The 27,406-nt window shown below is 53.3% G+C and overlaps 8 protein-coding genes across 8 annotated transcripts; 4 read left to right on the top strand and 4 right to left on the bottom strand.

Annotated features, from left to right (window-relative positions):
* Nucleotides 1-2,519: 2,519 nt before the first annotated feature.
* CCOS01_06348 (60S ribosomal protein L23) lies at nt 2,520-3,631 on the bottom strand (the record flags this gene model as incomplete). Its single annotated transcript, XM_060454517.1, has 5 exons — nt 2,520-2,552; nt 2,609-2,686; nt 2,830-3,076; nt 3,158-3,205; nt 3,618-3,631. The coding sequence occupies 5 exons, from the start codon at nt 3,629-3,631 to the stop codon at nt 2,520-2,522; spliced, it is 420 nt and encodes a 139-aa protein (XP_060314217.1).
* A 1,831-nt stretch (nt 3,632-5,462) lies between these two features.
* Nucleotides 5,463-6,188, bottom strand: CCOS01_06347 (uncharacterized protein; the record flags this gene model as incomplete). The annotated part of the gene is made up of 1 exon (XM_060454516.1): nt 5,463-6,188. One exon carries the CDS (start codon nt 6,186-6,188, stop codon nt 5,463-5,465), a length of 726 nt encoding a protein of 241 aa, XP_060314216.1.
* Nucleotides 6,189-6,469: 281 nt separating this feature from the next.
* On the bottom strand, nt 6,470-8,087 carry CCOS01_06346 (FAD binding domain-containing protein; the record flags this gene model as incomplete). Its single annotated transcript, XM_060454515.1, has 3 exons — nt 6,470-7,501; nt 7,568-7,775; nt 7,837-8,087. 3 exons carry the CDS (start codon nt 8,085-8,087, stop codon nt 6,470-6,472), a joined length of 1,491 nt encoding a protein of 496 aa, XP_060314215.1.
* A 2,652-nt stretch (nt 8,088-10,739) lies between these two features.
* On the top strand, nt 10,740-12,362 carry CCOS01_06345 (uncharacterized protein; the record flags this gene model as incomplete). The annotated part of the gene is made up of 1 exon (XM_060454514.1): nt 10,740-12,362. The coding sequence occupies one exon, from the start codon at nt 10,740-10,742 to the stop codon at nt 12,360-12,362; it is 1,623 nt and encodes a 540-aa protein (XP_060314214.1).
* Nucleotides 12,363-13,907: 1,545 nt separating this feature from the next.
* Nucleotides 13,908-14,168, top strand: CCOS01_06344 (uncharacterized protein; the record flags this gene model as incomplete). The annotated part of the gene is made up of 1 exon (XM_060454513.1): nt 13,908-14,168. The coding sequence occupies one exon, from the start codon at nt 13,908-13,910 to the stop codon at nt 14,166-14,168; it is 261 nt and encodes an 86-aa protein (XP_060314213.1).
* An 8,524-nt stretch (nt 14,169-22,692) lies between these two features.
* On the bottom strand, nt 22,693-24,624 carry CCOS01_06343 (fork head domain-containing protein; the record flags this gene model as incomplete). The annotated part of the gene is made up of 2 exons (XM_060454512.1): nt 22,693-23,475; nt 23,683-24,624. 2 exons carry the CDS (start codon nt 24,622-24,624, stop codon nt 22,693-22,695), a joined length of 1,725 nt encoding a protein of 574 aa, XP_060314212.1.
* An 898-nt stretch (nt 24,625-25,522) lies between these two features.
* Nucleotides 25,523-25,816, top strand: CCOS01_06342 (uncharacterized protein; the record flags this gene model as incomplete). Its single annotated transcript, XM_060454511.1, has 1 exon — nt 25,523-25,816. One exon carries the CDS (start codon nt 25,523-25,525, stop codon nt 25,814-25,816), a length of 294 nt encoding a protein of 97 aa, XP_060314211.1.
* Nucleotides 25,817-26,430: 614 nt separating this feature from the next.
* CCOS01_06341 (uncharacterized protein) lies at nt 26,431-27,039 on the top strand (the record flags this gene model as incomplete). The annotated part of the gene is made up of 1 exon (XM_060454510.1): nt 26,431-27,039. One exon carries the CDS (start codon nt 26,431-26,433, stop codon nt 27,037-27,039), a length of 609 nt encoding a protein of 202 aa, XP_060314210.1.
* Between the last annotated feature and the right edge of the window lie 367 nt (nt 27,040-27,406).

The following is a 27,406-nucleotide window of genomic DNA, read 5'->3' as shown; positions in this document are numbered from 1 at the left end:
CAACTCAGTGAGTATTTCGCTCGATGTGTCGCTTGTCATATCTTGAGCATTTTCCCATCTCCTAGGGACCAAAATGCCTCCATCGCCATGTTTTCCGACACTAGAAATCGAAACTTCACAAGTGAGTGCCTTCCGCCGTAGGTGCAGTTGACAATCTAACCTCGCTCGACATGTCCTTCACCTGTCTTTGGCAAGCCGGCTACCACGTTTGTCAGTGGTCATAGCATCGTAGGATTTCTCTATTCCGCCCATAACCTTCATCTTGAGCCACTTCCGATGGCCCCTAACACTCGTATTGCCGACGCGTCCGTGATATGCGGCTGCGAGAGCAGCAAGGCAACGGAGCTCGAGGCAACCGTTCCCTCCTCTGCTCTGCACATGTGAACATCTTCATCGCTGATTATCTGGAAGGTGGGGCCAGGCAACTCCAGCTTCAAGCGTGGACTAGCAAAAACAAATCACTTGAGCCAATTCATACTTGCATCATAGCTTGTCAACCTTCACTGCAATTTCTACACGCCCCAAGGCCGTGCTGCCTCTATCGGCTACTTTCATTGGATCAGATGTAGCCTTAGCTACCTCCTTCCCGTCCAAGAAAACTCAGCCTTGCATTCGCATTCCATGCCACTATGCAACCCGTCCAACGCAGCTGTATGTATCTAAGCCGGTGGGCGTACAGCGAGACTATAGTTTCTTCCAGAGGCCATTTCGTCGGTCATCTTCGGCAATCCTAATCTACAGAGATTTTGCATTATAAGCAAGCGGCTACCATTTCTCCTGGCGCAGAAAAAGGCTAATTGGTCTCGTTGCGGACTTGTAATATTGCGAGGTGCTTCCTAACATCAAAATTAGCAACCTTAGAGAGGGTGCTCGCTGGGTGGCGATATGACAACTAAACCACAATGCAATGCCTTGTACATAGTCTATCCAATATATTTCATTTTCACTGCGTTTTTACCTCACTCAAAGGGCTTCGGTGTCAAGTCATTCAGCAGCTGCAGCTCTACAATCCTCTTTCATTCGATTATTCGGGGTAGCCAGGATTACGACAGGCCGGACCTAATCTGGCGTGCTGCGGACATGGTGACGGCCATGACCTATACTACTACTTCCTCTCTTCTCGGGCGCATGCGGACATCCCTTTCTGATCGCACGGGTGGCTTCTTGAAGGTATCGACTCGTCTATTGGTTTATCCTGCCTCAGAACGAGGCGATGCTCGACTGGCACCCCATTCTGGTGGCTTAGGGAGGAGTTCAACACCAATCATGGCGCGTGTCAGCGAGTGACACGGTTTGAAAAAGGGGCTGGTTGTCAACACTGTAATTTTGGCCGCTCACCAGGCTCCAAAGACTGCAATGCTCGGGCGAGATTTCACGTCGATTTCCGGAGTATGGTTAAGTTGGGTGGTCTCGTCATGCTACAGTCCCCACGATGCAGAAAGGCCTCCTCAATAGGTCTTCTTCCTGATCCTTGATACCTCCATGTTCATATGGGATGACGAAGTATACGCCCTGGTGCGTTTGACTACATTTCGAGCAATGACTTTCCTCTTCTCCAACCAGCTATCGAACATCGCAATGCTGAGCAGTGTCTAGCCTAGGTCGGCTCCAAGTCTTGTAGCCCACACTGTAGGCAATTCGAAACCACCTATTCGTAAGGCGACCCTGATTTGGATAAGTTAGTCGTAGCTAAATCAAGTCAGAGGAACCGAAGTGTCGCCACCGGACACGCGGAAAAGAGTAGTATGTTCACGCCGCAGAGCTTGTATCACAACAAGGCAAGTCAAGTTGCTGCAGGTAGAGGACATGGGAATTGGATAAGCGGTGCTGGACTAGTTCGGGCTGATTGAGGAAATCGTGAACGCAGGCCATAGCCTGCGAGGGGGTTAAAATTGCTGTGCAGTCAGAGCCTCAGAAGCCGCATTCATTATCCGTCGCCGCCAATAGAAGCGGGCGAAAGTGAGAAGGCGGGGAGGAAACCGCATGCAGATATCACTAACACAGACCCAACTTTCTAGTTGGAATCCTGGGCATTTGCCTGGTCGGTGTTCGTCGACGCTCGTCTGCTTGGGAGTAGAGCAAAGACATGGCCAATTCACACGCAGCGAAGGCGCCAACTGGGGAGCGAAACGGGAAAGCAGGAGGCAAATATGTGTAACGTGCGCAAAGAATCGGATTTTTGTATCTCTCCTGTATGCGAAATGCCTGGTATGAATTTCTTTCCCTTTACACGCCACAGCCGAAATGCAGAACCTGCCAGTCCAGCGAGGAAACTAAAAAGAAAAAAACCAGGCCCACAACCCTCTTTCAGATGGTGTTTTGTGTGTGATGATGGAATCCATTCGACCTCGCTCTCTTTCACTTCATGACGACAGGGTGGGGGGAGAGAGGTGTCAAGGAGAGAGAGGAGGAGGGGTGATGAAGTATGTCCCAATGGTTCGCACCGGTTGACCTAATCCGTAGCCATAACGTCGTCCTTTTCGCCCTTTTATTTCTTGACTTGTGTAAAAAAAACTCCTTTACATGACGACACCAGAGTTGCTGGCAATACGCTGGATTGGGTGTTAGTCTCGTGTATCACAAGATCGTTTGTATGGGGAAAACTTACGGGCCAGAGCTCAGCAGCCTCCTTACCGACGGGGCCGGTAATGGCGGAGCCCTTCATCTCACCTTTGGGGTTGACGATCTGTAGAAGGTGTGTTAGCAGACAGTTCGTGATATCCATCTTCAAAAAAGGGACGTCATCTTCGGAGCCTGGCTATGCGAAAGCCATACGACCAAGTCTCGTCCGACGCGTCCCATGTCTCCCAGATATCGGATAGTACTTACGACACCGGCGTTGTCCTCGAAGTACAGGAAGACACCGTCGAAACGCTTCCAGGGCTTGGACTGGCGAACGATGACGGCGGGGTGGACCTTCTTGCGGAGTTCGGGCTTTCCCTTCTTGACGGTGGCCATGACCATGTCACCGACACCACCGGCGGGCAGTCTGTTGAGGCGGGCACCGATACCCTTGACGGAGATGATGTAAAGGTTACGGGCACCAGAGTTGTCGGCGCAGTTCATGACGGCACCACTGAAGCAACAGAGTCAGCGACGAGTTTCCCACCACAGAGAGAGGGGTTTCTCTCATTCGGGGAGAGAGGAGAGTTCGTACACGGGAAGACCGAGGGTCATCTTGAGCTTGCCACCGGGGGCACCGCGACTGTAGGAATCTGGTCAGCACTTCCGCGTCTTGATCTTTGCCGGAATTTTCTCTGCTCTTGTCTCCTCCATTGTCGGCGCAAAATTTCGTTTCTCGTGGCGGGCTAGCGGCAGGCGAAGGGTGTCGTTTCGCGCAGTGTTTTTGTTTTCCATTCGTGCATGCCGTCAATCGGTGTTTCTGTCGAAGTCGAAGCCCAATCCAACACTTTCGGCCGTTGCCTTGCTGTCTTCAAGATTTCCTCCTCTTTCCCTGCGTCGGTCGTAGTGTTGTTTGTGTCGAAATTTCGAGCGCCCGCCCGCTTCGTGCCGCGTGCATCCCACCAAAACCCCCGTCGTCGCTGGAGGAGGGGTGAAAAGAAGCCGAAAATTTTGCGCCGTCGCTGGATTCGAAGAGTAGAGTGACAATGACTTACGAGAGCTTGGCCATTGTGTCGGTTTGGGGGTGTCGGAATCAACTACGGGGCTGGCTGGAGGGTTAGATGGCGGACGTGGAATCGTGAACTAGGCTGGAAATTTCACGACTTCGAAAATGTTTTTGGTGAATCGCTGGTGTGGAGCACCGAACCCTACGCTCCTCCCTTACCCGAGCCAGAATTGTCGGTCACGTGTAGATTAGATAAGCCGTCCCCGAAAACCTTTTCCTCTGTTTTTTGGATGCGCAAAGACCCCGCTGTAAGTCTTGCCCCACCTCACTCTCTCCCAAGGCCCGCCCCTCATCACTGCCTTGGGGGAAGATACAACCGCAGTGAAGGATGTTGGGTCTTTCTTCGGTTCTCAAAGACTGCAGATTGCAGTGAACGGGCATACAGTCATGTAATCGTTAACCGGCGAATGTGACTAATCAGTCCAGATCAGCTGTTCTCACCGACTCTTACCGAGCCACCCCCACTTGATCATCTTGAGGGGAATAAAGGCAGCAACGAAGACCGCGCTGCGCAATACTCGTTTTCCCTCTCAATCAGCTACAGGAAGATAGACTTCTAAGTCATTTAATTTGCTGCGTGCTTAACTTACACATGGGCAAGCCTAACTAGGCCCATTACGATTGGTTGGGATGCTAGATGTGGATACTTCAGCCTTCAGGTCCACGCCTCTGCGTGGGATAACAGCGAAGCACATCAAGAACTCCCGAATCCATCGCCCGTGAGTGGGTCGAGATTGAACTTGACTTAGAAGATCGTAAGGAGGTACGGTATGTTCGACGATGAGGGAAGCGGTTGTTGCTTGAGCTAGAAGCGACGCAAATGACGCAGTCTTCTTGATGACTTCGAGTTTTGAGCTTCCGTACACGACGCCTTGCATCACGCTCATGGGAATTACTGCTTTGTAAACATACCTGCATTTGTCTCATGATAAGACTTTAATCGTTGCTCCAATGCCATATCGAAAACCCTTCCCCATCCCGTTGTTATACTTGGTAGCAAGGACAATGTTACTTCTGTTCTCTTATCAGTTCGCCGAGATTCATATCATCGACCATCTGGTGCAAGATGCTCACCAGTTGAATCCTAGCTCACATAAAGCTCATAGACCGTCCATCAAAGATACCATCATCGCGCAGACAACTCTTTCGTATCAGACCATCTGAGAGAGATCCGTTGTCCACTTCCACCTCCAAAGTCCCCATCCAGACATCCTTGGGGCAAGGATCATCATCTCCATCATCCCGGCATAGAACACTCCGAGCCCCTCCATCACCCCGTTGGTGATCGTAGTCTACGGGAACCGGATGAATAAGAAGATTCTGGCGATGCAACTGAAGAACCACATCATTCCGTTGCCGGCTTGTAGGCTCAAGTGAGGAAAATTCTGGGTGAGATAACCGCCCCGAGATGTGAGAGGTCACGATATGAGAGGCAGGGCTGTATTCTCAAACCTTGATAAGATCTTGGAGGCGACTGATGTTCAACTGATTTCAAGTGGGTTTCGTAATCATTTTACAAGGAGCCATTGTAGAAGTAGATCATGACGCAAGTCTGAAATATGGTTGCTAATTCCAAAAGTTTGCTAAAGCGGACTAGAAGATAACACAGTCGTTGAACAAAGCCGGACATGATCAAATATGACGCGTAGCTGCCTGAGCCTTGATCGTATCTTGATTTCCAAGTCTCGAGACCATGATTTTCAGCGTAGCTAAGACTATCTAAGTCATCTCCGAAGCCTCTTGACTTCAAAGTCGCAGTCTAACCCATACCAACATCGCGCCCAACGACCTCAACTTAAACCATCACCCAAACAACCGTCACGATCCCTCTCACTCATCCTCTAACCCATCTAACCCCCTCCTCTACCAAAACCGCACCCAGCACCCCCATTACACCCCACGCAAAAACCTCATACCCCAAAGCCCCAAACCTCCTCAGCACCATCCACCTCAACATCCGGAAGCAATCCCACCGACTCAGCTCCACCTTCCACCCGGGCGGATACCACTCCGGCACAGGCGGATCCTCCGGGCACCACATGTCCCGCCCGCCGGCCTCGAAGACGAGGTAACCGATGCTGCGGAGCGTGAGGACGGTGCAGTAGGTTATGTAGACGAGGTAGATTCCCAACACGACCTCGCGCGGCGTGAGCAGGGAGGGGTGGTGGAGGATGTGGGATATTCGGGTTGCGGATTCAAGGACGGTGTAGGGGCGGCGGGAGAGGTTGCCGTTGATGACGGAGGGCATCTTTTGGTCGGTTGGGGTGAGGTTGTGAGGTGGTGAAGGGTGAAGATGCTGATACTGATGAACAAGGAAGTTTCGAGGCGAATCCGAGTTCACATCAATTGCTTCGATTACATCGATCAGATCAAAGGCTTGACGAGGAACGAGCTCCCGCCAGGCGAGACGAAGGATTGTTAAGTCTGAATGATGTTGGCGTTGGTGGTGGTTGATGATGAGTGTTGGCCGATGAGAGGGCGAAATTACGGCCCCCACAAAGGACGGACCAGGATCGCATGGCGGGTGCCTATGTGTCCTGCCGTTGCCCAGGTCGGTCATCTTCGAAGCGTACGACTCCAAAGGTGCACATTGTTATTTGAATGCCTAGTAGGCTTCCTTGAGTTTTCACGGCACTTGCGTAACCACAAACGTGGCCAAATGATGAATCCAATAGAATATGCTTGAATTGATACCGGGTATCTTTGAAGAAAACAGCCCACTGCCTCATGATCTACCGAGCCAGTGCCTTATGCCATGAGTATAGAGAATGCCAAAACCATAACCGTTGTGAACACGAGTCCCATAAGACCAGGTAGATGCCGGGTGCTCCCGGCCCCTTCCTAGCTCCCACCGCCTGTCGAATCGCTATTATTCGAGCCATTCGAACCACCACTAGTCGTAGGCGCGGCAATCTGAGCGCTCGCGTTGGGTCGCACGCTCTGGGGATTCGAGAACAGATCCTTGGGATCCCACGTCGCTTTGATGCGCTCGAGCGTTGGGAGGTTGGTTCCCCAATACCTCTCTTGCGCGTTGTCGAGTGTCGGGTCGACATAACCAGCATACGTGCTCAGCTCGTTCGGACTCGCTTTCCGGATCTTGTCGGCGACTCCGGACATGAAATCCTTGGTCTTGCTGCTCAAGGTCGGGATGCCGATACCGTAGCCCTGGAAGAACATGACCTTGTCGCGGTGACGGTAGGCGGTAGCGTTCATGGGCACGTCGTTGATTGCGCCGCCGGTAACGTCAAAGATGAGGAACCAAATCAGGGTACCGCGGTCGGCACCATCCACATAGTCCATCATTCCTTGAATGCCATCTTCGCTGAGGAGGTCGTTGCGTGTAAAGGCGAGACTTTTGGAGGTGAAGGGTGACTGGATGTCACTCAGCCAGAGCGCCGCATCTTGTGCCTTTTGAGCAACGTCGCCGAGCCAGTCATTTACCACCACGGACACCTTGCCCTCGGGGATGCGGTCTGGGATGCCCGTCTTCTTGAACTCATCTTCCGTACCGTAAAATGTAGCCGTGATGGCGACGCCGAGCTCCTGCATCACAAACTCGCTGCTGAACCGACGGTCCAGCTCTGGATCAGAAATGAGATCTTGCCATTGCTTGAAGACAGGTGCAAGATCGCGGTGCTTGGCGAAAGTGATGGCGTACGAGTATTGTACAACATCGCCGGGCTCCGGGTGGGTCCGCATAACAAATTCGGTGATGACGCCGAAGCCGGCGCCGGCGCCCTTGAGAGCAAAGAAGAGGTCCGAGTTCTGGCTCTCGCTTGCTCGCTGGATCTTGCCGTCTGCGGTGACCACCTCAACTTCGACGACGTGATCAAGACAGCTTCCCCACATTCTTGAGCTGGGGCCGAGACCGCCCTAAATGTGACATGCATTAGCAGGGCGCACGAAGGCTTGATAGATCGCCGACTGCGGGGGACTAACAATTGTGGCATGGCCTCCGATGCCTACACCGGGACACGTGCCGTGAGCCATGGCTCTCTTCCCATTGTCGTGCAACTTTTCCGTCACGTCGTGCAGCTTGTGACCTCCGCCGATAGTTGCCTGCCAAGTGTTCGTGTCCATGGAGAAGTTTTGAAAGTTTGCCAAGTCAATGACGAGAGCGCCGTCGGTGCCACCAATGCCAAAGTTGCTGAGGAGAGATGAGCATGTTAGCAGTGGACTAGATAACGATGACATGTCGAGAAACCTACGCATATGAGTGGCCTCCCGATTTGGCTTGCACCTTGACATTGTTGTCCGCAGCGCATTTGACGAAACCGGCGACATCTTCCGTTGTTGACGGTTTTGTGACAGCGATGGGCTCCACCGGGATATCGAGATTGTACGGCTTCACCCAGTTGAGCTGGAAGAGAGGGTCGTTTGGATATCCAACGCAAGAGGAGCGGCCATTGCAGACGTTGTCGAGACAAGTCGCCAACGGGCTGCTAGGCTTCTGTCCCATGATTAGTGCCACGAAGGGGATTTATCGAGGGCAATAGAGCATGAGACGAAATGCGCAGAACTGAAGGGCGGACGGTATTGGGTTGTTAAAGGTCGTAGGTATGCTCCGTACTCAGTTTATACATGGCAGGGGATTCCCTCTGGCGTCGCAATCCTTCCCGGCACTTTGGAGGCCCCAACAACGAATTATGGGGGAGAGAAGCAGGTGATGTCCAACTTCTTGCGGTGGGATAGGCCGAGCCATAACCAAGATCCTTGATGTTTGGCGTGTTTAGGTAGCAGCGGCGGGCCACAGATAGCGTTCCTGGCTGATCATCCCATTGCGAGGTAAGGTAGTACACGTTGACGCCTGCCACTTCCGCCTTCCGCCGCCGTCATCCCCTCGCCTGAGAGAGCCAGGCTTGTCAGGTCTGTCCTATAATACAGACGCAACACCAGCGTACTGTAGGCATGGCTGAGATGTGGCTGGCAGCGGACCACAGAAAAGATGGCCAATGGTGGGTTGCCAGCGGCGTGGAAGATTGCCACCGGTATCCTACTTTGTTGCCGTGAATGCCATATGGTGCGGTGCGAGAAATTGATGAAGGCTCCCCTCACTTGGGAACGTCATCCGCCATGTCCCTGTCCCTGCTTTTCGTGCCTGGCAAGCATGGCACTGGTGATGTGCCCTTGACGGACCAGTCAGCGCCTGGCGACAGGCTCGCAGGAATCCTGAATCAAGCTTGTTCAGCGGGGGTGGCGTAGCACCGAAAGAAGTCCAACCAAGTTAACAGGCTCGCATGGGATCTTGGCGATAGACGGGGGGTTTCTCATGCAATGATGCTGGAGCGTGGATGTGTGGTGGACTGGAGGAAAAACGAGTGGCGCATTCGGCGCCACGCGAGGTCGAGGTGGGAAAATATGGGGGCGCTATGGCGGTGCACAGCTACGCCAATGAAAGACTTCGGATGATGATGAGTGACGGCTTTCTCTCGTCTTTTTCAGGGAGTCTGGAGCGGCCCAGCTCCACGTTGACGGTAGCATTACAACGGTCTGTCTCACTTTTCCACGCTGCTTGTTGATCTTGAAGCGGTCAGTGGCTGGCGATTGTCTTATACAAGCTGGAGTTCTGGACTCTTGACGTTGCAAAGGCGCTTGACTTGACTCCATTGAAGGGACCTAATCAAGGTAAGTATGAACAAGAAATAATAGCACCTACTGCGTAGAGGACTGGCACACTGGGAAACGTTCAAAATATCCGACCACCGACCCAAGGTAGATTGGGTACGTACCTGGCGTTCATCTTCATGACTTACATAAGGTTTGAGGCACGTGCCCTCATGAATCCCATCGAGCTGAGTAAGGCACTGAACTTTGAAGACAACGGGTGAGATGAGTAAGAGAAGTAAGATAGTTGATGGAAAAGCGTACGGCTGGAAAAGAGTACACATCGTACCGAAGCCTGACTGAGGTATTCCTAGATCAACCATTCTTGACGTGAACGTACAGTAGTATGGTACTGCCAATGTTAGGATGCCCCTGCTGGATGTTCGTCCAAACCTTATCCTACTTCAGCCTCAAGTTCTCCCAGCTCTCAGTCATCCCGACTTGGACCAACGTTGCTTCTGAGACACGTCAAATTCAGTCGGTTGCAGCTTGTTTACTCTGACATGGCGTGAGCAAAAGGCTTCGAATGAGGGGTAATGATTGAGAATCTTCGTTTTCATGGAAAGTAAGATACGTTCACATCCCCGTTCGACTGACATTCATGGACAAGTACGCAAGACTTTGTCTGTCAATGTCGTGGCACCCACCCAATGTTGTGGTACACTATCCTCGACAGCCTCACTTGCCCCAAGTATATGAGACTTATGAATGTTGGCACCCGTTTCTTCATGCTGCCCTCATGCTCACTCTCACGCACGTTCTCATCGGGGTTCTGTAAATTGGACGACCCTCTCACCCTGTGTTTCCATGCACAGTGCAGATAGTCTGTCAATCATCCCCACATTTCTTTCCCCTCTCACCTTCATTGTGGCTTGACAACCGGAAGCCACAGTCTCCGACTTTTGCTTCTCACTGTACGTGGCTGCCTGATTGATGCACCGCAGCGCGCCAAGTCTTTGGTGATACCTTCCACCTCCACGTCTTGCTCTCCAACCTACTCCTTTGAACCCAACGAATTCCATCACCCTCAACATCCCCGCCATCCTTTCCGTTCCGCGGGGCTAATGCTTCTTGTCATACGTGTCACTGCAAGATCACCACATCCTTTCTGCATCAGACGCCCCCAAAATTGACCGGCCACTATCCTTCTACGCCCATCCGAAGCAACTCATAGATGCTGCGACTAGCACAACCGCCGTTTTCTTGACCCACTTCATTCCAACTCATTCATTGAGAGCTGCGTCAAAACGTTTCATCAAGACTCTGTCGAAAGAATAGGGCCGACGTACTCACCAGTAACGTCGCACCGGAAGTCTTTCTGCTCGAACCCCAATTACCTGCTGCAAGGCTTCGTCTGAATCGGCTCTTGACGTGCCGTCGATGCAACGGCCCTCCAGCTGCGAGATAACGCCGCTTCGAGTTCTCACGCGGCTAGCTGCGTATTCTCCCATCTGATAGACCACGGAAATTTGTTCTTAGTTGTCGAGTATACGGGACTTGCGCAGCCATGACAACACCGTCCGTCTGGCGACGGCTGCCTGTGCCTCCTTCAGCCGATCTGCCCAACCTTTTGGTATCGACAACATTCACAACTACATCATACACAATCTTTGTTACAGACCTTGCCAACATATGGTCTGAATCGTTGGATCGGCGTGCAATCTACAAGCGCAGCCTCAATGAGTCCACTAGTATCGACCCGACGGACAGCGACAGCAACATGCGAGCATTCATGTCCAAGATTCAATCTGTCTTTGATCCAAGCCACCGAGACCATGGAAAAGCATCCATGTCGATATCAACACACTCTAACAAGGAAGCTGGGGAGCAGGGTCTGACATTGAGTATTACTTGCGAACTGGATAACATGCAACCTCTAGAATGGCCGATGTATCTGCAAAAGTGTTCCCAGTCAGAACTCACGACAGAACTTGTCGTACCCCTCGCACAAGCAAACTCTGTGAGCCGCCGGCGAGTGGAGTCCCTTACAGAAACCATCAAGCAGAAGGATGCCGTTATCATGAAGCTTCTGGACAAATTAGAAGCTACTGGGACTCGCCTTGAGAACGTTTTCGCCGTCTTGTCAGCAAAACAGAAGCCCACGAGAAAGATGGCAGAGGAAAAAGTCAAGGGTTTGGCTCCCTTTTCTCTCGAGGATTGGAAGGCGCAGTCAGACCACGGCCCGGAGGACGTTCTCGGTGCTATTGAGAGTGTCTTTGGCGGCGATGGACTCGAGTATAGTCGCAAGGCTGACATGGACACCGCAACTCCTCTTGACGACTGGTGGGCCAGGCCAGAGGCGTTATGTATTCCGATTGTGGGACCCAAGTCGAGGTCCCGTTCAAGCCGGCCGGCAATGTCGCCTCCCGAATCCGAACGAGAGGGGCATGGTCACAGCGAGCGGGCAAACAAGGGGATTGCGGGAGAGGATCAGGATGATGATTTTCAAGTGCAGTCGACGCCTCCCCATCTTGTGCCCGCCCGGAAACGTTCCGTCCCGCCGCCCTCCGGACGCGACGACGATAGCACTGAAGACGAAGACGAATCCCACATTCCAGACAGCGTACCTGTACCTCCTGATGAACCTATCATTCAATCTAGCCGCCTGGGTACGATAGGAAAGAAAGGCCAACCTGCAACAGCAACGAGGTCTTCAGGTCTGAAAGATCCTGTGCCAGCTGCTCCAGGCTCGGATACTGAAACGGCATCTGAAGACGAAAGTGCATTATCGGTAGTTGAGATCTCGCCACCACCGAAGCCTGGCGCGAGTAACTTCAAAGGGGGCTTGTGTCGTATCGGCGATGGTCGTGCCAGTCGCTCAAAGACTCCAGAATCTCCGAAGAAGGGGGCTTTAGGCCGCATTGGTGGCGACCGTCAACCTTCTAAATCGCCAGAGCCATCTAAGAAGCCTGTTTTGGGCAGGATAGGCAGAGGCGCGCGCCCATCGAAGACTCCAGAGCCGAAGACCGAAGATGCGGAAATCAGGGGAAGGTCTGGAGCGGACGAGGAGCCTTCGGTGAAGCCCAGGGAGACGTCACAGGAACGGGCAGATCGGAAACGAGATGAACTACAACAAGAGATACAGAAAAAGGCCACGTCGGGACCAGCACGGAAGAAGCGGAAGTTCTAGATCGACCCTAGTCTCAAGTCTTACATCTCTATGCCACTCGAAGCTACCTCACCACTGAACATCTTTCCGGCCATTTGGCAGTACTGCAATGAGGTGATATCGAAAGCGATGCCGGCTGCTATCTTTAGACGGACAATACCCGACTGGTAGCCTACTTAGGAGAAGAAGTCATCAGCGTAACAAGGCTATTCTCGAAATAGATATAGACATGCCGTCGGACCGGGAATTAAGGTGGACGAAGTGTTCGGGAATGTATTCGATGCGGATTGCCTTACACATGAGACACCCTCTGGCTCGGATTCCGGTTTAGAACTACTTCATTCTTCTCTCAAATCTGATAGCCTTCAAGACGTGGCGCAAATTACTCCACACGAGCCATGCAAGGACGCTTGATAAAGGACCGAAAAGATTTACACGTCGTTAGCTCGTTTGTCCGACTTAGGATGTTCGTTTCCGGAGCCCCGACGTTGAGCAGCAGAATCTTGCATACCTCCGTGTGGTTTCCTTGAGAAGTTCGCAACTGCATCTTCCTCCGAGGTTATACCTGGAGCTGAAGCGAGACAGGCCGAGCTTGTACAACAGCAGAAACGCGTCTGGCCGTGCCGCGGATCACGTACATTATTTCTAGAAGCCCAGTGACAGATCAGAAACAACTGTCATGTCTCAATCTCGAGACTTTATGTCCCATTGCGATACCCAGCCAACGGCACGTAACGTATTTCAACATCAAATGGAATGAGAGGACGAAACGTTGCAGCCTTTTCAACGCAAGACCGTCTAGACGATGAATATTGCTCGTGGACATCGTTCCACTTCAGCATGGACATGCCGTTCTATTTATGACACCTCCCGATGGCAAGGTGGCACCAGGTCACACATCGGCAGTCGATCCAGAAGGCTCGTCTTGTTCTTGAGAAGCGCAAAGTAATACCGAGACGCATCTCAAGATACCTTTCCCCCACGTGGCACTCATAAACATCTTCAACCGGCGTACCGCCCTTCAAGTTCGATACAACTCAACGGGAGGTCTCCGCCTTGTTAGACGTTGGACTGTGCAACACTAGTTCCTCAGTTTGGCAAACCGCGCCCATTCTCGGGAAATCTCTCGCGCATCTTAACGGCGCGGCCCATAAGCGGAAAGTAATATTCGTTGTAAGACGAAGTACAGAGAAGCGCTCGTCTATTCCGTCTGTCGGCTACAGTGACACGCCTGCGGCTATGGAGCATTGTATTCAACGAGACGTAAAACCTTGTATACGATATCATGCCAAAGGAAGCCATTCGCTTTGATGCATTGCTCAGAGACGACACCGGTCAAGGGACGGTGCATGATCTGGGTTCCGACCAGCTGCCCGAGGCCGCGGCCCGCGATGCGACCTTGCAGCGTTGCGGGACAGATTTCTTTCTCATACGTTTGGCGATGTAACATGTAGCAATAAGGCTTCGAGATTTCTGCAATGAAGCTTGGCAGTTTACGTCCGCATTTCCGCAGAAGCAACTGTCCTTGAACGCCTCAAGTTTCAACGGGGCAGATGCATCACGACCATGCCAATGCTGCATCGGGATGATGCCCCGGTGGCTCGTCCCGTCGACCGGGCAGGACTTCTCAGGGCACAAAGTTGTGCTCTTTCGCCCGTAAGATCGCACGTAAGAAGACGGGAAACCTGCCGTCGTGAGTGGGTGACTGCTTTAGCGAGCCCACACGTCAGCTTCTGCTACAACCCAAGGGCTTATCGGAGCTTTCTTTACGGACGTTATAATTCAACGACTTGTCTTCGACCTGCGTGCCATTTTTTTCTTTCCTAGCATTTGAGCTTAACGGCCGAAGGCAAAGCCATCGGTTGAGGAACATTGCCTTGGCCAGCCAGAATCAAACTCAAACGGCCGTTCTCAACCGGCCAGCGCTGGTCTGCAGCTTCGCGATGGCGAAGATTCAACGTGAATCACTGAATGATTGGTGCAGATCGATACACGGGCATAATTCTTGTCGCAGGATATTGGCTCGAGAAAAGAAAGCGCCTCGGTGGCATCAATCACCGGAGTGCCATCGGAATGGCAAACTGAGGATACCACAGAATGCTATCGAAAGATCAAATGAAGCGTCTCCGAATCGACTTGAGAGGCGTAAAGTCGGCTAAAAGGCTTTGAAGATGACATTGAACAGGAGAAACTCGGTGCGGTCATTCATCGCCACCAGCGTCTCCATGCCGTGAGTGCGCTCGACGATTATGAGGGAGGGATTGAAGATTGATTGAGAGGATGCTTCTTTCTCGACGGAAATAAGATTTCAGATTTACGGACTGCTGCATTACGCTGCATCAACTAACCGCGGTCCGGACGGACATCAAAGGACTTCTGCAGGCTGTTCAAGCATACCCGACAATGTAAGCCGATGGCGCCGTGTGTTCGAGTAGTTGCTCTGCACGCTGCGGGTTGACGATCCTCGCCAGCGTGGCCTGCGCATCAGACGGGAAGATTCAAACACATATCCCAGGAGAGGGCCGCCCGCGGCACGGAAACTCGACCGGAGCCATAGATATGGGCCGAGGGGCCTGCGGCTTTCCTTCGAGGATGTCGATCCCGCGCCGCTGTGCAACGCAATGAAGCATAAGATGCGATGTATACATGTTCCTTTGAAGTTGCACTCAAGCCTGTCACCCGGGAAGCAGCATATAGGCTACTCCTGTGCGGGTTCTCGAGGCGAAAGCTATGGATCTGCCAACTTCATCTGCGTGACCCAGAAGCCAGTGATCTCAACCTTTCTAGGATGAATCGGGTTTTAAGGAACAAGGACTTAACGTCAATTTCGGTCCACACAGCACGGATCCCGTGCCCATGTGTGGGAGAGCCGAATGGCGGTGGACGACATTGCAGACACGGTTTCTGGGCGCTGGCTCCCCCCCAAAGTTCATCATCACCGATCAATGCCGTGCGCTGTGTGACAGACCATTCATGGACTTACGTCCGTACTTGGCAAGGAGAGCGAAAAAAATGGCCGGGAACTCGTCAGAACTGCCATCTCGATAATCAGAGATCCAGGATCTATCACAAAATTCAGCCATCGAACTCTCGATTTTGTGACGAGCGGCTCTTGGTAGAATAAGTCCTCGGCGAGCCACGGTGGTGTGCGATAATCAAGCTGGAGTCCAGGACTTGTGGAAGCACCCCCCTCATGTTTGAACGCAAAGAGGTCTGGCGAGTTGGTATCTGTGCCGCCGTATCTGTACCGCGGGCCCCATCTGGATTGTTGGACCAACGAACAAAAGTCGAGTCCTGGCCAGGCACGCGTGTCTCCTCCGGCGGGATCTGCCCCCACCAAACCCGAGAGCCAGGGTATAGTTGCCTGTCTCGCAACCGTCTTTGCAATGACAGTGGATAGACCGTTGGAGGTGCTCAACTGTGGACGAGGAAGGACTAGCGAGAAAAAAACGGCGTGCTAGCTCGCCCGGCAGGACGGCTGTCAAATCTGTCAACCGCGCAGCCAGTCGACACCACCTTTTGCTCGACTGTATTGGCACATGTGGGGGATGGGCGACTATGAGCGAATCATCTCGGCACCCACGAGCCCCCGCCTAGGTTGGGATATCGTCGTAATTGTGCTCTTTTGGCGTTTTCCGATCACCCAACGAGTGCCGTTTGACATCTTTTGTTCCCCCGATCACTTATCCGAAGATTCGAAGCCGTTGGCGCGGGGTTCTCGCACCTATGAACGTGCCAGGTTAGGGATGGTTGTTGGAAACAACCCCCCAGGAGCCAACCTTGCAAGCGTGATCTGTCCACCGCTGGCCCTGGACTAGACTAGTTGTCTCCTCAGCCTTTTTGAAGAGATGTCAACACGAGGGTCAAGGACGGGAGGCATAGCGACACAGCACAGATAGCCGTACCAAGATCGCGTCTCTAGGACTCGACCCAAGGGAAGCTTGAAAGAGGGCAAAGGTTGCGAGTTGTCGTTGGTTGTTGGCCGTTGCTACTTGGGTGTTTCTAGTGACAGTCTTCGCGCTGGTGACTCGAGACCCAAGCCTTGACAGACCAGGGGGGTTCATTCGAGGGAACGACGGTCGCGTTGGGCGGACCTCTTGGACGGAGCGGAGGAGGTGTCCGAGGCGGCGAGGTGTTTCCGCAAAGAGGAATGCAAGAGGTCGGAGAGGGGGGTAAGAAGGATTTCCACTTGTACCTGGCACTTCCAGGTTAAAAAGTGGATGATTTGTGGACCATGTCCATCGGACGTTTGCCCGTCCCCCCGCCGCAAAGAATGGGAAAAGAGGAACGCCCAAGAGAGAAAAGGCAAGTCTGTTTCAACGACGTGCGTCTTCTGGTGAGCCAGACCTAACAGACATACCAGACAGGCCATCATTTGGTGTTGGCGGACTCTCGTCAACTCCGACTTGGGGGGCGGTGACAACCTCTTCAACATCTCAGACGCTTATTTTACCCTTAGGGTTTGTTGCATGCCGCCGCAAACAATTACCGGCGGTCAGTCAAGGCTTTATCGGTCTATCGATCCTTTTGCCTGCATCTCATGTGGCACAAGATGTGCCCCAGACATTGGGCCTACATCAAAGAAGCTGGATCGCTCAGCGGCATCTAATTTGAGCGTGGCTTTTGCTTGGGAATCTTGGATGACTGGACTGGGCCCCCCCTTACTCACAGTCTCACACAGCTCACATCTATGCCAGTCTTGCGCCTCAGCTGTTATGCAGACTATGAACAATGGCACATCGTATTACTGTGTAAGGTATCTCGTCCCAGTATCAGTGCGGGACAAGTACCCATGACACCCTCAACCGTTGGCCATATGACCGTGCGACTGCGGGTTTTCTTTGTCAAACCAGCCACTCGAGGGGTCGACAGTCCTGCAAAGACAGATCCGGCCTGCCGTGCGGCTTCCGGGGAACCAGTCAGCAGCTCGCGCCCAGCTTCGTGGCTTGCCGGTTCTCTTGGCTCGATGCCTCGAGTAGAAGAAAGATGGGGGCCATTTGGCCACAGTCAGGGACAGGGATACCTTCGCGACATAACTTGACGCTGCGACGGGCCTACCCTACTAACGAGGCCGTATTGTGCGCTGCGCCGCTGGCCTCGGGTTTTGTCAGTCGACGTTGCCAGTGTTCAGAAGATTGATAAGTTTTTGGCGCAAACCCGGCTTAAAGCCACCCAAGATATACAGATTCCCGACGAGGGCACCCCCGCCTTGAGGACATATGCAGAATACGATGGCTTCTTCCAGTTCCAGTTGCGAGTCTGACCCCTGGAATGGTGTTGTGAGATCAGTCCAAAAACGCACCCTAGCCTTTGAGAAAGAGGCACGAAGAGGGTGCTTGAGCAGGGTGTGAGCAAACTGCCTACCAAGAGAGGGCAGTGGGGCCCAACAACCTCGTCTCGAGTCCAACTACCTGCTCCATGGTCCATGGGCTAGCTAACCAGCTAGTGTGGTTCTTGTTCATCCCAGGACCTTGGCATGGCCACACCTACCACCTAGATTCCACCTCGAACGAGCAGAAGTCCGGGATTAACGAGCAGAACTCCGGGTTGGGAGACGCCATGTACCAGGACCAAGACGCCCATCAGTCCCTAGTCTCGACCCGAGGGCTCGGTAACCAATGATAGAGAAAGAAGCGAGAGTCACAACCCTCTTATCACCCTTCAATGACAGGCTCTGTGGACAAGCATGACGTTCACCCAGGGCGCGGCAGGACAAGTGGTTCGCCAGTTATTCGCCATTGCTGCATGGCAAAAATCCCCGGCAGGGTTATACGCGGTCTCGCGGAAGTCGGGATCGCAGAGCGGCTAGTCCTGTTACATTCAAGCGTCTATCATACCCATCTCCTCCTCTCGATGTGCTGCAGATAAAGGAGGAAATCCAAAGACGTCTTGCATGAGTTGTTGCTTCTCCAACGGGCGTGCGTGAAAGGGAGATGGCCCTCATCTCGACAAAGAGACTACGGAGCCATCCTCTCGTCGGCCTCCTCTCCACCCCCGCGATGCGACATGCGGAAGACACAGACGGGTTGACAATGCTACGAGGAAAAAGAAAGCGGCAGACATTTGACAAATTGACGCGACGTTGGGCCCTGAAGAACTCTTTCCCCTCAGAGGGGTGTGCTACCACGCTACCTACATTCACCGCTGATGGCCTGGCTTGGGCGACAACCTCGTCGCCTCCGCCTCCTCCGCCGCCGAGCCTTGCCGCCCAGTAGTCCAGGCCGATCTGAACCGGGGCGACTGTCGTTGTTGTCGTCGTCTACAGGACCTATCATGTCTTATCGCTTACCCTAATGACTATCTGCCCGCCTAGTTCTAGCGTGCCCTGATGCAATGAGGGCTGCGCTTTGCGAGGCTTTGATCTCCGACCTCACAGGGCGAAGGAAGTAGATTGGGAGTATCCAATGCAAGGGCCGCATGGCTACGCATGGCTATGGAGCGCGGCGCTGCGGCAGGCACATCAAGCTCCATCCTGGCGATCCCCGATACTCGGGGCTTGCTCTTCTCCACATTCCCACGACGTTCGAGGAAACCCGATGTGTTCTTCGTAGCAAACCGCCCACGCCCCTGGTGCGTTCGTTCCATGGCATCTCTTCATCTCAAATCCTCTGTGTCCGAGGAGTAAGGAGGCCTTCCCGCCTGCCTGGCTTCAGTCACCCAATCCAGGTCAGGGATCTGGGAGGAGAGGGTGAAGGCTGACGAGGGACCTAGTGCGAGAGATGAGGAGGAAATAGAAGCTTTGTGACGATCCCGTCGTCTCATTCAACGGCCAGGTCTGACGGGACCCGCAGCTGGGTACGCTTTCCTTGACTTACCAGGCTCACCTAACCTTACCTACTTTACCTACTTTACCTATCTTACCTTACCTTACCTGCGCCGTCCGACTCCGACGGTCCGACTACTCTGTGCTCCATTTGAGGCTTGCGTGACTCCCAGAAGCACCCGGGTCTAGACTGAACGCCATGGCTGACGGGAGGGTTCATCGTCCGACCTTCGAGATTGGAGCTCCACCTGGCCGCCCACCCTGGATTACTTTGGTTTCGATTAGCAGGTTGACATTTCAGTAGGCCTGGTATTGCCATCTCCATTTTGCTTCTCCACATTGGGCGACTGCATCTAGTAGTCTAGAGTTGATCATGGGCATCCATCGACTTTGCTACATATTGTCCTCTTGAATGATCTTCCTCTGGCCCTGCGCAGGCCACCTGGCCCACGCCCATACTCGCAGCCCATCTCCCCTGGTCCCTCTAGACATACACAGCACTGTACCTAGCTACGAATACCTTCCACGCCCCCGCAAGTTGGCCTGCCCAGTCACAGAGACGGGAGATGACACAAGCTTCCGCATAAGTCTGTACGCTGTCAGTTTCTATACGCTGTCTGCGGACACATTCTCTTTGTTCCTGTCCGCGACGAACAACGATCTACCCTTCCTCCGACCCTGGTCGACCTTTCTTCCTGTTACCTCCAGCCGCCATCTGCACACACAAGTTGACCAGTGACGGGCCAGTCACCACCACCCTCTTGGACCTCACCCCTGGCTATCTCTCTACGTACGATCACCCATCGTCCGTGCGCTTCTCTCAAGGACCAGAGCGACCAATAACCAGAGATGAAGCAAGGAACAAGCAAAGTCGCTTGATCGATCGTCCGTCCGCTACCGTCCTGCTCCCCGAAAGTCTATCTCTATCCACGCACCACCCCCAAACGGGGTCCCACGCGGGCAGATTTTCTCGGAAATCACCCCCTCCCTTGTTCGCTGCCCACAGCTCCACTTTCATTGGTGAGATGACCAGGGTGTCGGAGCCGAGGAGGGGTGTGTGAGAGACAAGTACTCCGTAGACTAGGTGTGAATTGTGCGCGGCCGCCTCGTGCTGGCCCTCGAGGGCTTTGCTCTCTGTGATCTCGAGGCTCCCAAGGTTCCAAGCTCCCTTGGGATTTTTTTTTCCTTTTTTCCTTTCTCTCTCTTTCCGATAAACTGGTAAATTAAACATCCCCGATTGAGATGAGATGGCACGAAATGAGGGGAATGAGGATTAATGGAGGGTAGGAGGGAGCTAGGGGAGGGGAGTGTGTGTGTGAGAGAGAGTTTCGCTTGACGTGCGGCTTTGGAATCTTTGGATGCAACAGCGAAATGCCCGACAGACTGGAGACTGAAGCAGAGAGGAGGATCCCCTTAGCTCGACTATGAGCGCATGCATGCATGCATCATCACCACTCATCGTCATAATTGGTTTTCATGACCATTATAGAAGAGAAGATGGTTTATTGCACTTCTTCTGGAAAGGATAATCATAATACTCATAATTCAGATCATGAAGCCAACACTACATTAATTTTCTTGTCCCTTCTAGATATCAAGACACTGTCCATCTTGAAGAACTCATACTGACTCATCAAGCTATTCCGCTTGTGAAACCCTATCTCGAGGTAAATGCAAAACTGGCATAAAGACTAATAGCAGTGAAAATCAAGCAAACTCGTTCCGAACCGCAAAACTTAAAAACCAAAAAATTGCAAAAAAGGGAAACAAAACTACTTAGGTATTGACGAAACATGGGGGTATTTTGCAGCAGCGGCTGCACGCGCTTCTATGATCATAATGATGATATCGATGACGATGTTGACTTGGTGGATGTTGATGCTTCTTTTTTCGTCGACGAGTTGCCTGGCCCAAGGGTAAAGATGATGGTGATCGTTGTCGTGAGATGTTGGTTGAAATTCTTTTTTGCATCGATGCCGCCTCGGTTTGTGGATGTAAATTGAAGGAAGGTTCAAGAAGAGAAGAAGTGCGAATGAAAAAAAAAAAATGCAAGTAAAACATAAACTTGGTCGTTTCCCAGGTATCCTTGTTGTTCCCTAGTTCCGTATACCCTCATATCGTGTCGTTGCGTGTGCTATCTCATCCTGTCCCGTCCTGTGCCGTAATGAAAGCGAAAAAGTGGAACACCAACCAGTTGAGAACTCAAGAGAGAGGAAAAAGGAAAAGAGACAAGCGGGAGTTGCAAGTTGGGTAGGCAGCACATTCGCCACTCTCTTCTCTTCCCTCCTCTCCCCTCTCGCGTTCTGCTTCCTCTAGTCTCGTCGCATTCCCCCTTCTCTCTCACGCTCGCACCGCGATCCTGACCGTAATTGCTTTTTCCTTGCCCTCTCAACTTGGGTTCGCGGCTACTGCTTCCAACAGAGAGGGAAGCTAGCCCACAACACGCAACACGCTCCGCGCCGCCACACCATCCACTGTCTGTCAGAGTGAGAGGGAAGAAAAAGAAAGACTAGTCGTAGTGGAGAGCACCAACGAGTCTCGAACCCTGCAGGTGTCAAAGACGGGCACTGTACCCTTCAAATCCGAGCAGGATGAGGGGGGCGTGGATGTATGGAAATTCGGTGTGGGAGAGGAGGGGATGAGGGAGGGGTGCGTGCTTGTGTCTGTGTGTATGTGTGTGCTGCCAGGTGTGGTGGGTGTGGTAGGCGTTGGGAGGAGAGAGAGACAGCATCGAGAGAATTGTTCTCCACCGCCCACGCCTCAAGCACCCATGTCCTGCCCCCCATCTCACCGTCGAGCGGATTGCAAGACACAGATCCCCGTCCCCTGGGTTGGCCCTTTTCTCTGCCCTGCCCCCGATGTGCGTCGTCGACCCTCATCCGAACATGTCCCCGGAGCGCCAGATCTTGGCGGGAAGAAAAGACGTAGGAGAGAACAGGGGTGGGGGGACAGAGAAAGAGTGAAAGTAGAGCGACCGGGGCCGGGGCCCCCGAGAACAGCTAGAGAAGATAGCCGGACCGCTCTCGTGATGTCCCGTCCAACCAGACGGGATACTCCGCCGCGAAAACTCGTTGCTGGTTTTCCGTCTTAACAGGAAAGGCGAGGGTAGTCGTCAGAGATGGAGATAGGCGTAAGCAGACCAAATCGAGAAGTGTGACAAGAGGTGGAAGAGGCTTTGATGGGGTAATGAAACAACTGGAAGCTCTATTCCTCTTGGGAACTGATCTTCATGTCTTTTTGTGTTTTTTTTTGTTGCCCTCTTCTGACCCTTGACATCCAGAGGCGGAGACTTTTTGACTTCCCGCGACCGTCCAACCCGCCGTACAATAATACATCATCGCCCTAAAAGGCGGAAAAGCGAGAAAGAAAGCCACCCACCCATGACCAACCCACCTCGCTCTACGCTTCTGGTAGAGGGGAGGGGGAAACAATCGTTACCCCCGGTAAACGCCGTTGTGAAAAAAATAGATAGAGGAAGGGAAAGAGTTACAGACCACCCCAGAGACGAAGCACTCACACCACAGGAGCCACACCAACCCAGCCGCACCAACCCGTCTCCAATCATGAGATGTGATGTGCCGACACCGCTCACAACTGGGCGTTGGAGCCCCATCCATAGATGGCACCGCCGGCGGGTGTCGAAGGGCTGTACACTCCAGAAACATCAGCCATGGCATAGCCCTGGAACTGGTAGGGCTGGGCCGCGGCCATGAAGGGATCCGGAGCACTGGTAGGAGTCGTGATGTTGCCGCCGCCGGGCGTGCTGCCAACGATGACGGTTCCGGTAGGAGAAATGGGGCTAAGGTTGAGAGGACCGCCGCGAGCTTGAATTTCGCGCTGCTGCTGTTGCTGGAAGCACTGCTCGTTGGCCACCTGACTTCGTCTCATCATCTCCTCGTGAATCTGCATGTGCGGAGGAAGCTGCTGCTGATGGTGATGGTGCTGGTGGTGATGCTGCGAGGCCATGACGGGGCTCATGGACCCGGTCTGGGATCGCTGGCGCCTTGCGTTGCGGGAGTTTGTCGTGGCGCGGCCTCCTCGGCGTCCAGACATGGCGCGGCCGGGCATGGATCGGTTGGGATAGTCGGGGTTCGGGTAGTGCGTGATGGTGGAAGAGCGGGGAGGGCTGTTGCGTCTTCCCATGCCCATGGGACCGCCGCCGAGTGCGTTGGCGTTGGCGGCGGCGGCGTTGCAGGCACGGCGACCGAGGAGGCTGCGAGAGGTGCCGCCACGGTTGCCATCGCGGAAGTGCGTGGTCGGCAGAATGTCATCAAGGTACTTGGGGTTGAGGTACCACTCAGACACGCGCTTCTCGTTAGAGGTGTGACCGTCTGGTTGCGTAAAAATCTCCTTCTCTCTTCTCTGGAAAGCCTAGATGGGAGTTCTCGTGTTAGCGAACAGGATCATTGTGTTACGGTAGGGGACAAAGAGGGGCTCGTCGGTTAGGCTTATGCAAGATGCAAATGCTTCACTAGCCAGGGGGTTGGAGTTCAAGCATAATATGCATGGGGCCTTCTTGGGCAGGATAATGATCCTACTGGAGTGACGTGGGGCGAGCGAACAGGCAAAGATACTTACGTCGTTCATGCTGAGGTTGTGACGGATGCTGTTCTGCCATCCGTTCTTCTCGGTCCTCTGAGGCTTGTTGGTGTTGTCTCTGAACCACTTGTAGAGCTCCTGCAAAGTCATGGAGTGGTCTGGTGCGTTCTTGAGGGCTCTGTGGATGAGTTTGGCGTAAGGCGGACCCTCGCCGTTGTTGTTGGCAGCATCTGGCTGGGGGTTGGCCTTGGTAGAGGGACTCTGGCTACCGAGATTCTGGATGCCATCGGGCAAGTCGCCAACGTGGAACGAGGTCGGAGAGCCGCCGTAGGGTGACCCAGGAGCGTCGGTACCCGGCGAAGATGCGTAGTGAACTCTATCGCTCTCCAGAGTTCGCTGCAAGGGCTCGGGATCGAAATGGCGCTGCTCAAAGCCGTGGGGATAGCCGCTGTTACTGTAGTGAAGGGAGACATTTAGATCTGTTCCGCGTAGAGTCTCTGGCGACATTGTCAAGTGGTCGTTGGCAAGCCCAAAGGCTGGTTCCTGAGAACGAATGGGCAACTCGTACTGCGAGGCTTGCACCGGTGGGGGGGTCTGGGTTGACGAGGGCCAGCTTCTCGGTGAGAGAGAGGCTGGGTTGTATGCCGACTGAACGGTCTGGCCGCGGTATGAGTAGTTGTCAAATTCATCTGTAGACATGGACTGTGGCGAGGACCAGGTAGTGTGGTTCATGACTGGCGACGGATATTGATGCTGGCTGATGGCAGTGAGCTGTGTGTAGTATGGTTGAGGATCTTGGACGGTGAAAGATCGTTGCTGAAGTTGTTGTTGTTGTGGTTGCTGTTCAGGGGCCATGGTGTTGTATGTTTCCACCATGTCCGTCTTGATGGCCAAGGCGGTTGAAGACTGTGTGCTATTGCTCTGCTGTTGATGGGCCAGGGTAGCGCCCATGTTGTGTTGAGGTGAGTTCTTTGCCGTCATGATGCGGTGAACAGTATGACTGTGTGGAGGAGGAAGGGGAAGAGAATCAGGTAACGCTGTCTGAAACAAGTTGGGAAGAAGTTTGCGCGGAAAGAGGTTTCAAAACGAGGGATAGATGAAGATGTCAGACACCACTCGAAGATGATGTTGTAAGGATGAAGGAAGGGTGGGGGAGAGGAGGAGTCGAAGTTTAACAATGGTCGAGGTGAGACAACAGGTTAACGATGTTGAGCTTGATATCGAATAAAAGACCGTCTCAGGAAGGCGTCTCGAGAAAGTGAGAGGAGACACGAGAGGTTATTAATGAGGCGACTTCAACGATGTTGGTTCAAGACCAAAAGAAGCACAGATGGCTATTCAAGGTGCCTCCAGCAAGGGGTTGACCCCGTTGTGATTTAACAAGAGAGAGAGAGAGAGAGAGGCCTGTCCTATCTTCCAGATGTTCCCATGTTGGTAGTAGAGCGTAGTGCAAGGAACAGACAGACGTATGTCGCCCAATTTGGTCTTCTTGAGTACGTACAAGAAGATACGTACAGGATCTGGGATGAGCCAGCCAGAGAGGCGCAGGACCGGGGTAAGGTTGCAAGATGGGGGGGGTGTGTGGACTGTCGATAGAACTGACATGGGTTGTAGGGGGTGTTAGCGTAACATTGGCCATGTGGATATCGGGAGAGGAAGAGAGAGAGAGAGAGAGAGAGAGGAAGAGAGTGAGTGAGAATGAGAGAGAGGGCAACATGTGCCAGCTCATTGCTTGGCTCTTGTTTTAGCGTTGTCTTCCCGCTGCCGCGGCGGCGCCATGTGTGTGTGTGTGTGCGTGTGCGTGTATGTGTGTGTGTGTGTGTCTGCTTGTTGTGTATATGCTTGTGTGCGTATATGCGTCTGTCTGAAGCTCTTCTGTATGCGCGATTGCTGGTCTGCGCGCCCTCCAGTCTCCTTTACTCTCTCTCTGCCGCCTGCGTTTCCCTCTCTGTCTTTGCCTATGTGCGTGTGTCAACTAGATAGAGGTCCCCATCCACGTCTGCGGCAACCTCTCTGCTGCATGCACAGATCCGTTGCAGCCTCTATTCTCCAAGACCGGACGCAAACGGAAACAGATGGAGGCTTGGATGTGGCTTCTGCCATCAGCTCCGTCCGGGGCAAGTGCAAGAGTATAGTCGACCGGGATCATGGAATTTCTATTCTGGAATGCTGATTGAAGGAATGTCGGAAATGGCATCCCCTTATGCATCCTCATGAAGGGATCAGGTTACTAACTCTGAACTGAACGGACGCCCTGTTGCCAAAGAAAAGGTGTGAGGAGTAGAAGACGGCCGGGGCTGGACTGGGCGGTACGGGGAGCCTCCAAGGGCGTTTCTTTCTTCGGATTACCTTTCTCTCCTCCTCCCTCGTCTCCATGTGGTCTCTACCCCGAAGGTAGAGCAAAAGCCGTTGGAACTAACAACGCCACCGACCTGGTGCCCATTCGTTAAGAGCCGTCGACCCATGATCCAGGTCGTCTGCGTGCAACCATGGTTTGATAGCAGGAGCGGAACTCTGCCCCAGTGACCGCACGGGACGGCCATGGCGGCCATGACAGTCCAGGTCCATCGCCCTGTACGGGATGGCGGATGGAGAGGGGGGAGTGTGGGAGGTCAACGGCAGGATACTGGCATGGTACATGCTCTAAGCCTGAGGCTACCTAGACACCAGGCGAGATCGCGAGAGAGCGGAGACGCGAGAGAATGAGAGGTTGTTGCACACATCCACAACCAGGCCCATGTGGGTAGCAGGTCGTGGCGGGGCATATTGTAACAGGTACAGCTCGACATGAGATGTACAGACCATGTACGCCTGTCATTCTCATGGTTGGAGGGAGGCCCGCCAGCCAGCTTTGACAACCAGCCAGTCAATTATCGAGCTGAGAAAGGAGGCATCTGGGGCAGAACAACAGCTCTTCGGAGACCAGCAGCAGGTACACCGGACGCATGCATCGACTTTGGCGAGAAGACCAATCACTCGCTGCCGTCTCCACGAGCGCTGCCTCAAAGTCCTGGCTTGTACCAGTGTAGGAGAGTTGCAAGGCAGGCGGATGATCGGTCTCTTGATGCCAGCCCGCGGGCACGTAGATCATTTTCGAATTCTAGAAAGTTTATGGTGCTCCCTAACACTCAACGTTGTCGACACGGATTTAGAGCAGGGAAATCATGTAGTCAAGGTGGAGATTCAATCCCGCCTATGCCGAAATGTGGCCGCTTGCTCAAGAGTGGTGTTTCGGGTTTCTTTGCCTCTCTACATCTGTGCATCACGGGGAAGACCGATCGTTCCAGGTCAGTAGTACCCAGGGACTCTGCTGCTCGTCATAGTACCCCGTCTTCCCACCGACAACGCCCAACGGCCAAGTCGGTGAAGGGGGTTGGATCGCCAGCCCATAGATGAGAGGGTAGGCGTGGCAGGGTGGTGGGTGGATTCGTCTGCGGTGGCGTGGAGATCAGCAAGTAGCTGCAGCCATTGTACTCGGACTCTGGTCAGGATAGCTTCATACAAGTCTGCTTAAAATCATGTCAGTCGTCCGGGGCCGGCAGCACTTAGCGTCGTGGGGGCCAGGCAGCTATTCCAAGTAAAGGTACAGTAACAGTCCGAAAAGGGTTGCCCTGGCGCCCCGTCCGGTGCCTTGATGCCTTGGTGCCCTGGTACCAACTACCAACAGTTGCACGAGAAGATGGAAAGGAGGTAATTGATTAGTTGCAGACGAGAGCTATGGTCGCCTGTGTGATTGTGCGTCATTCTCTTGTCTTCCCAGGAG

This window comes from Colletotrichum costaricense (genome assembly GCF_030867565.1).
Source record: "Colletotrichum costaricense strain IMI 309622 chromosome Unknown Scaffold_6.1, whole genome shotgun sequence".
In the NCBI taxonomy this organism is placed as follows: domain Eukaryota; kingdom Fungi; phylum Ascomycota; class Sordariomycetes; order Glomerellales; family Glomerellaceae; genus Colletotrichum; species Colletotrichum costaricense.
This window is presented reverse-complemented; position numbering and strand designations above follow the sequence as displayed.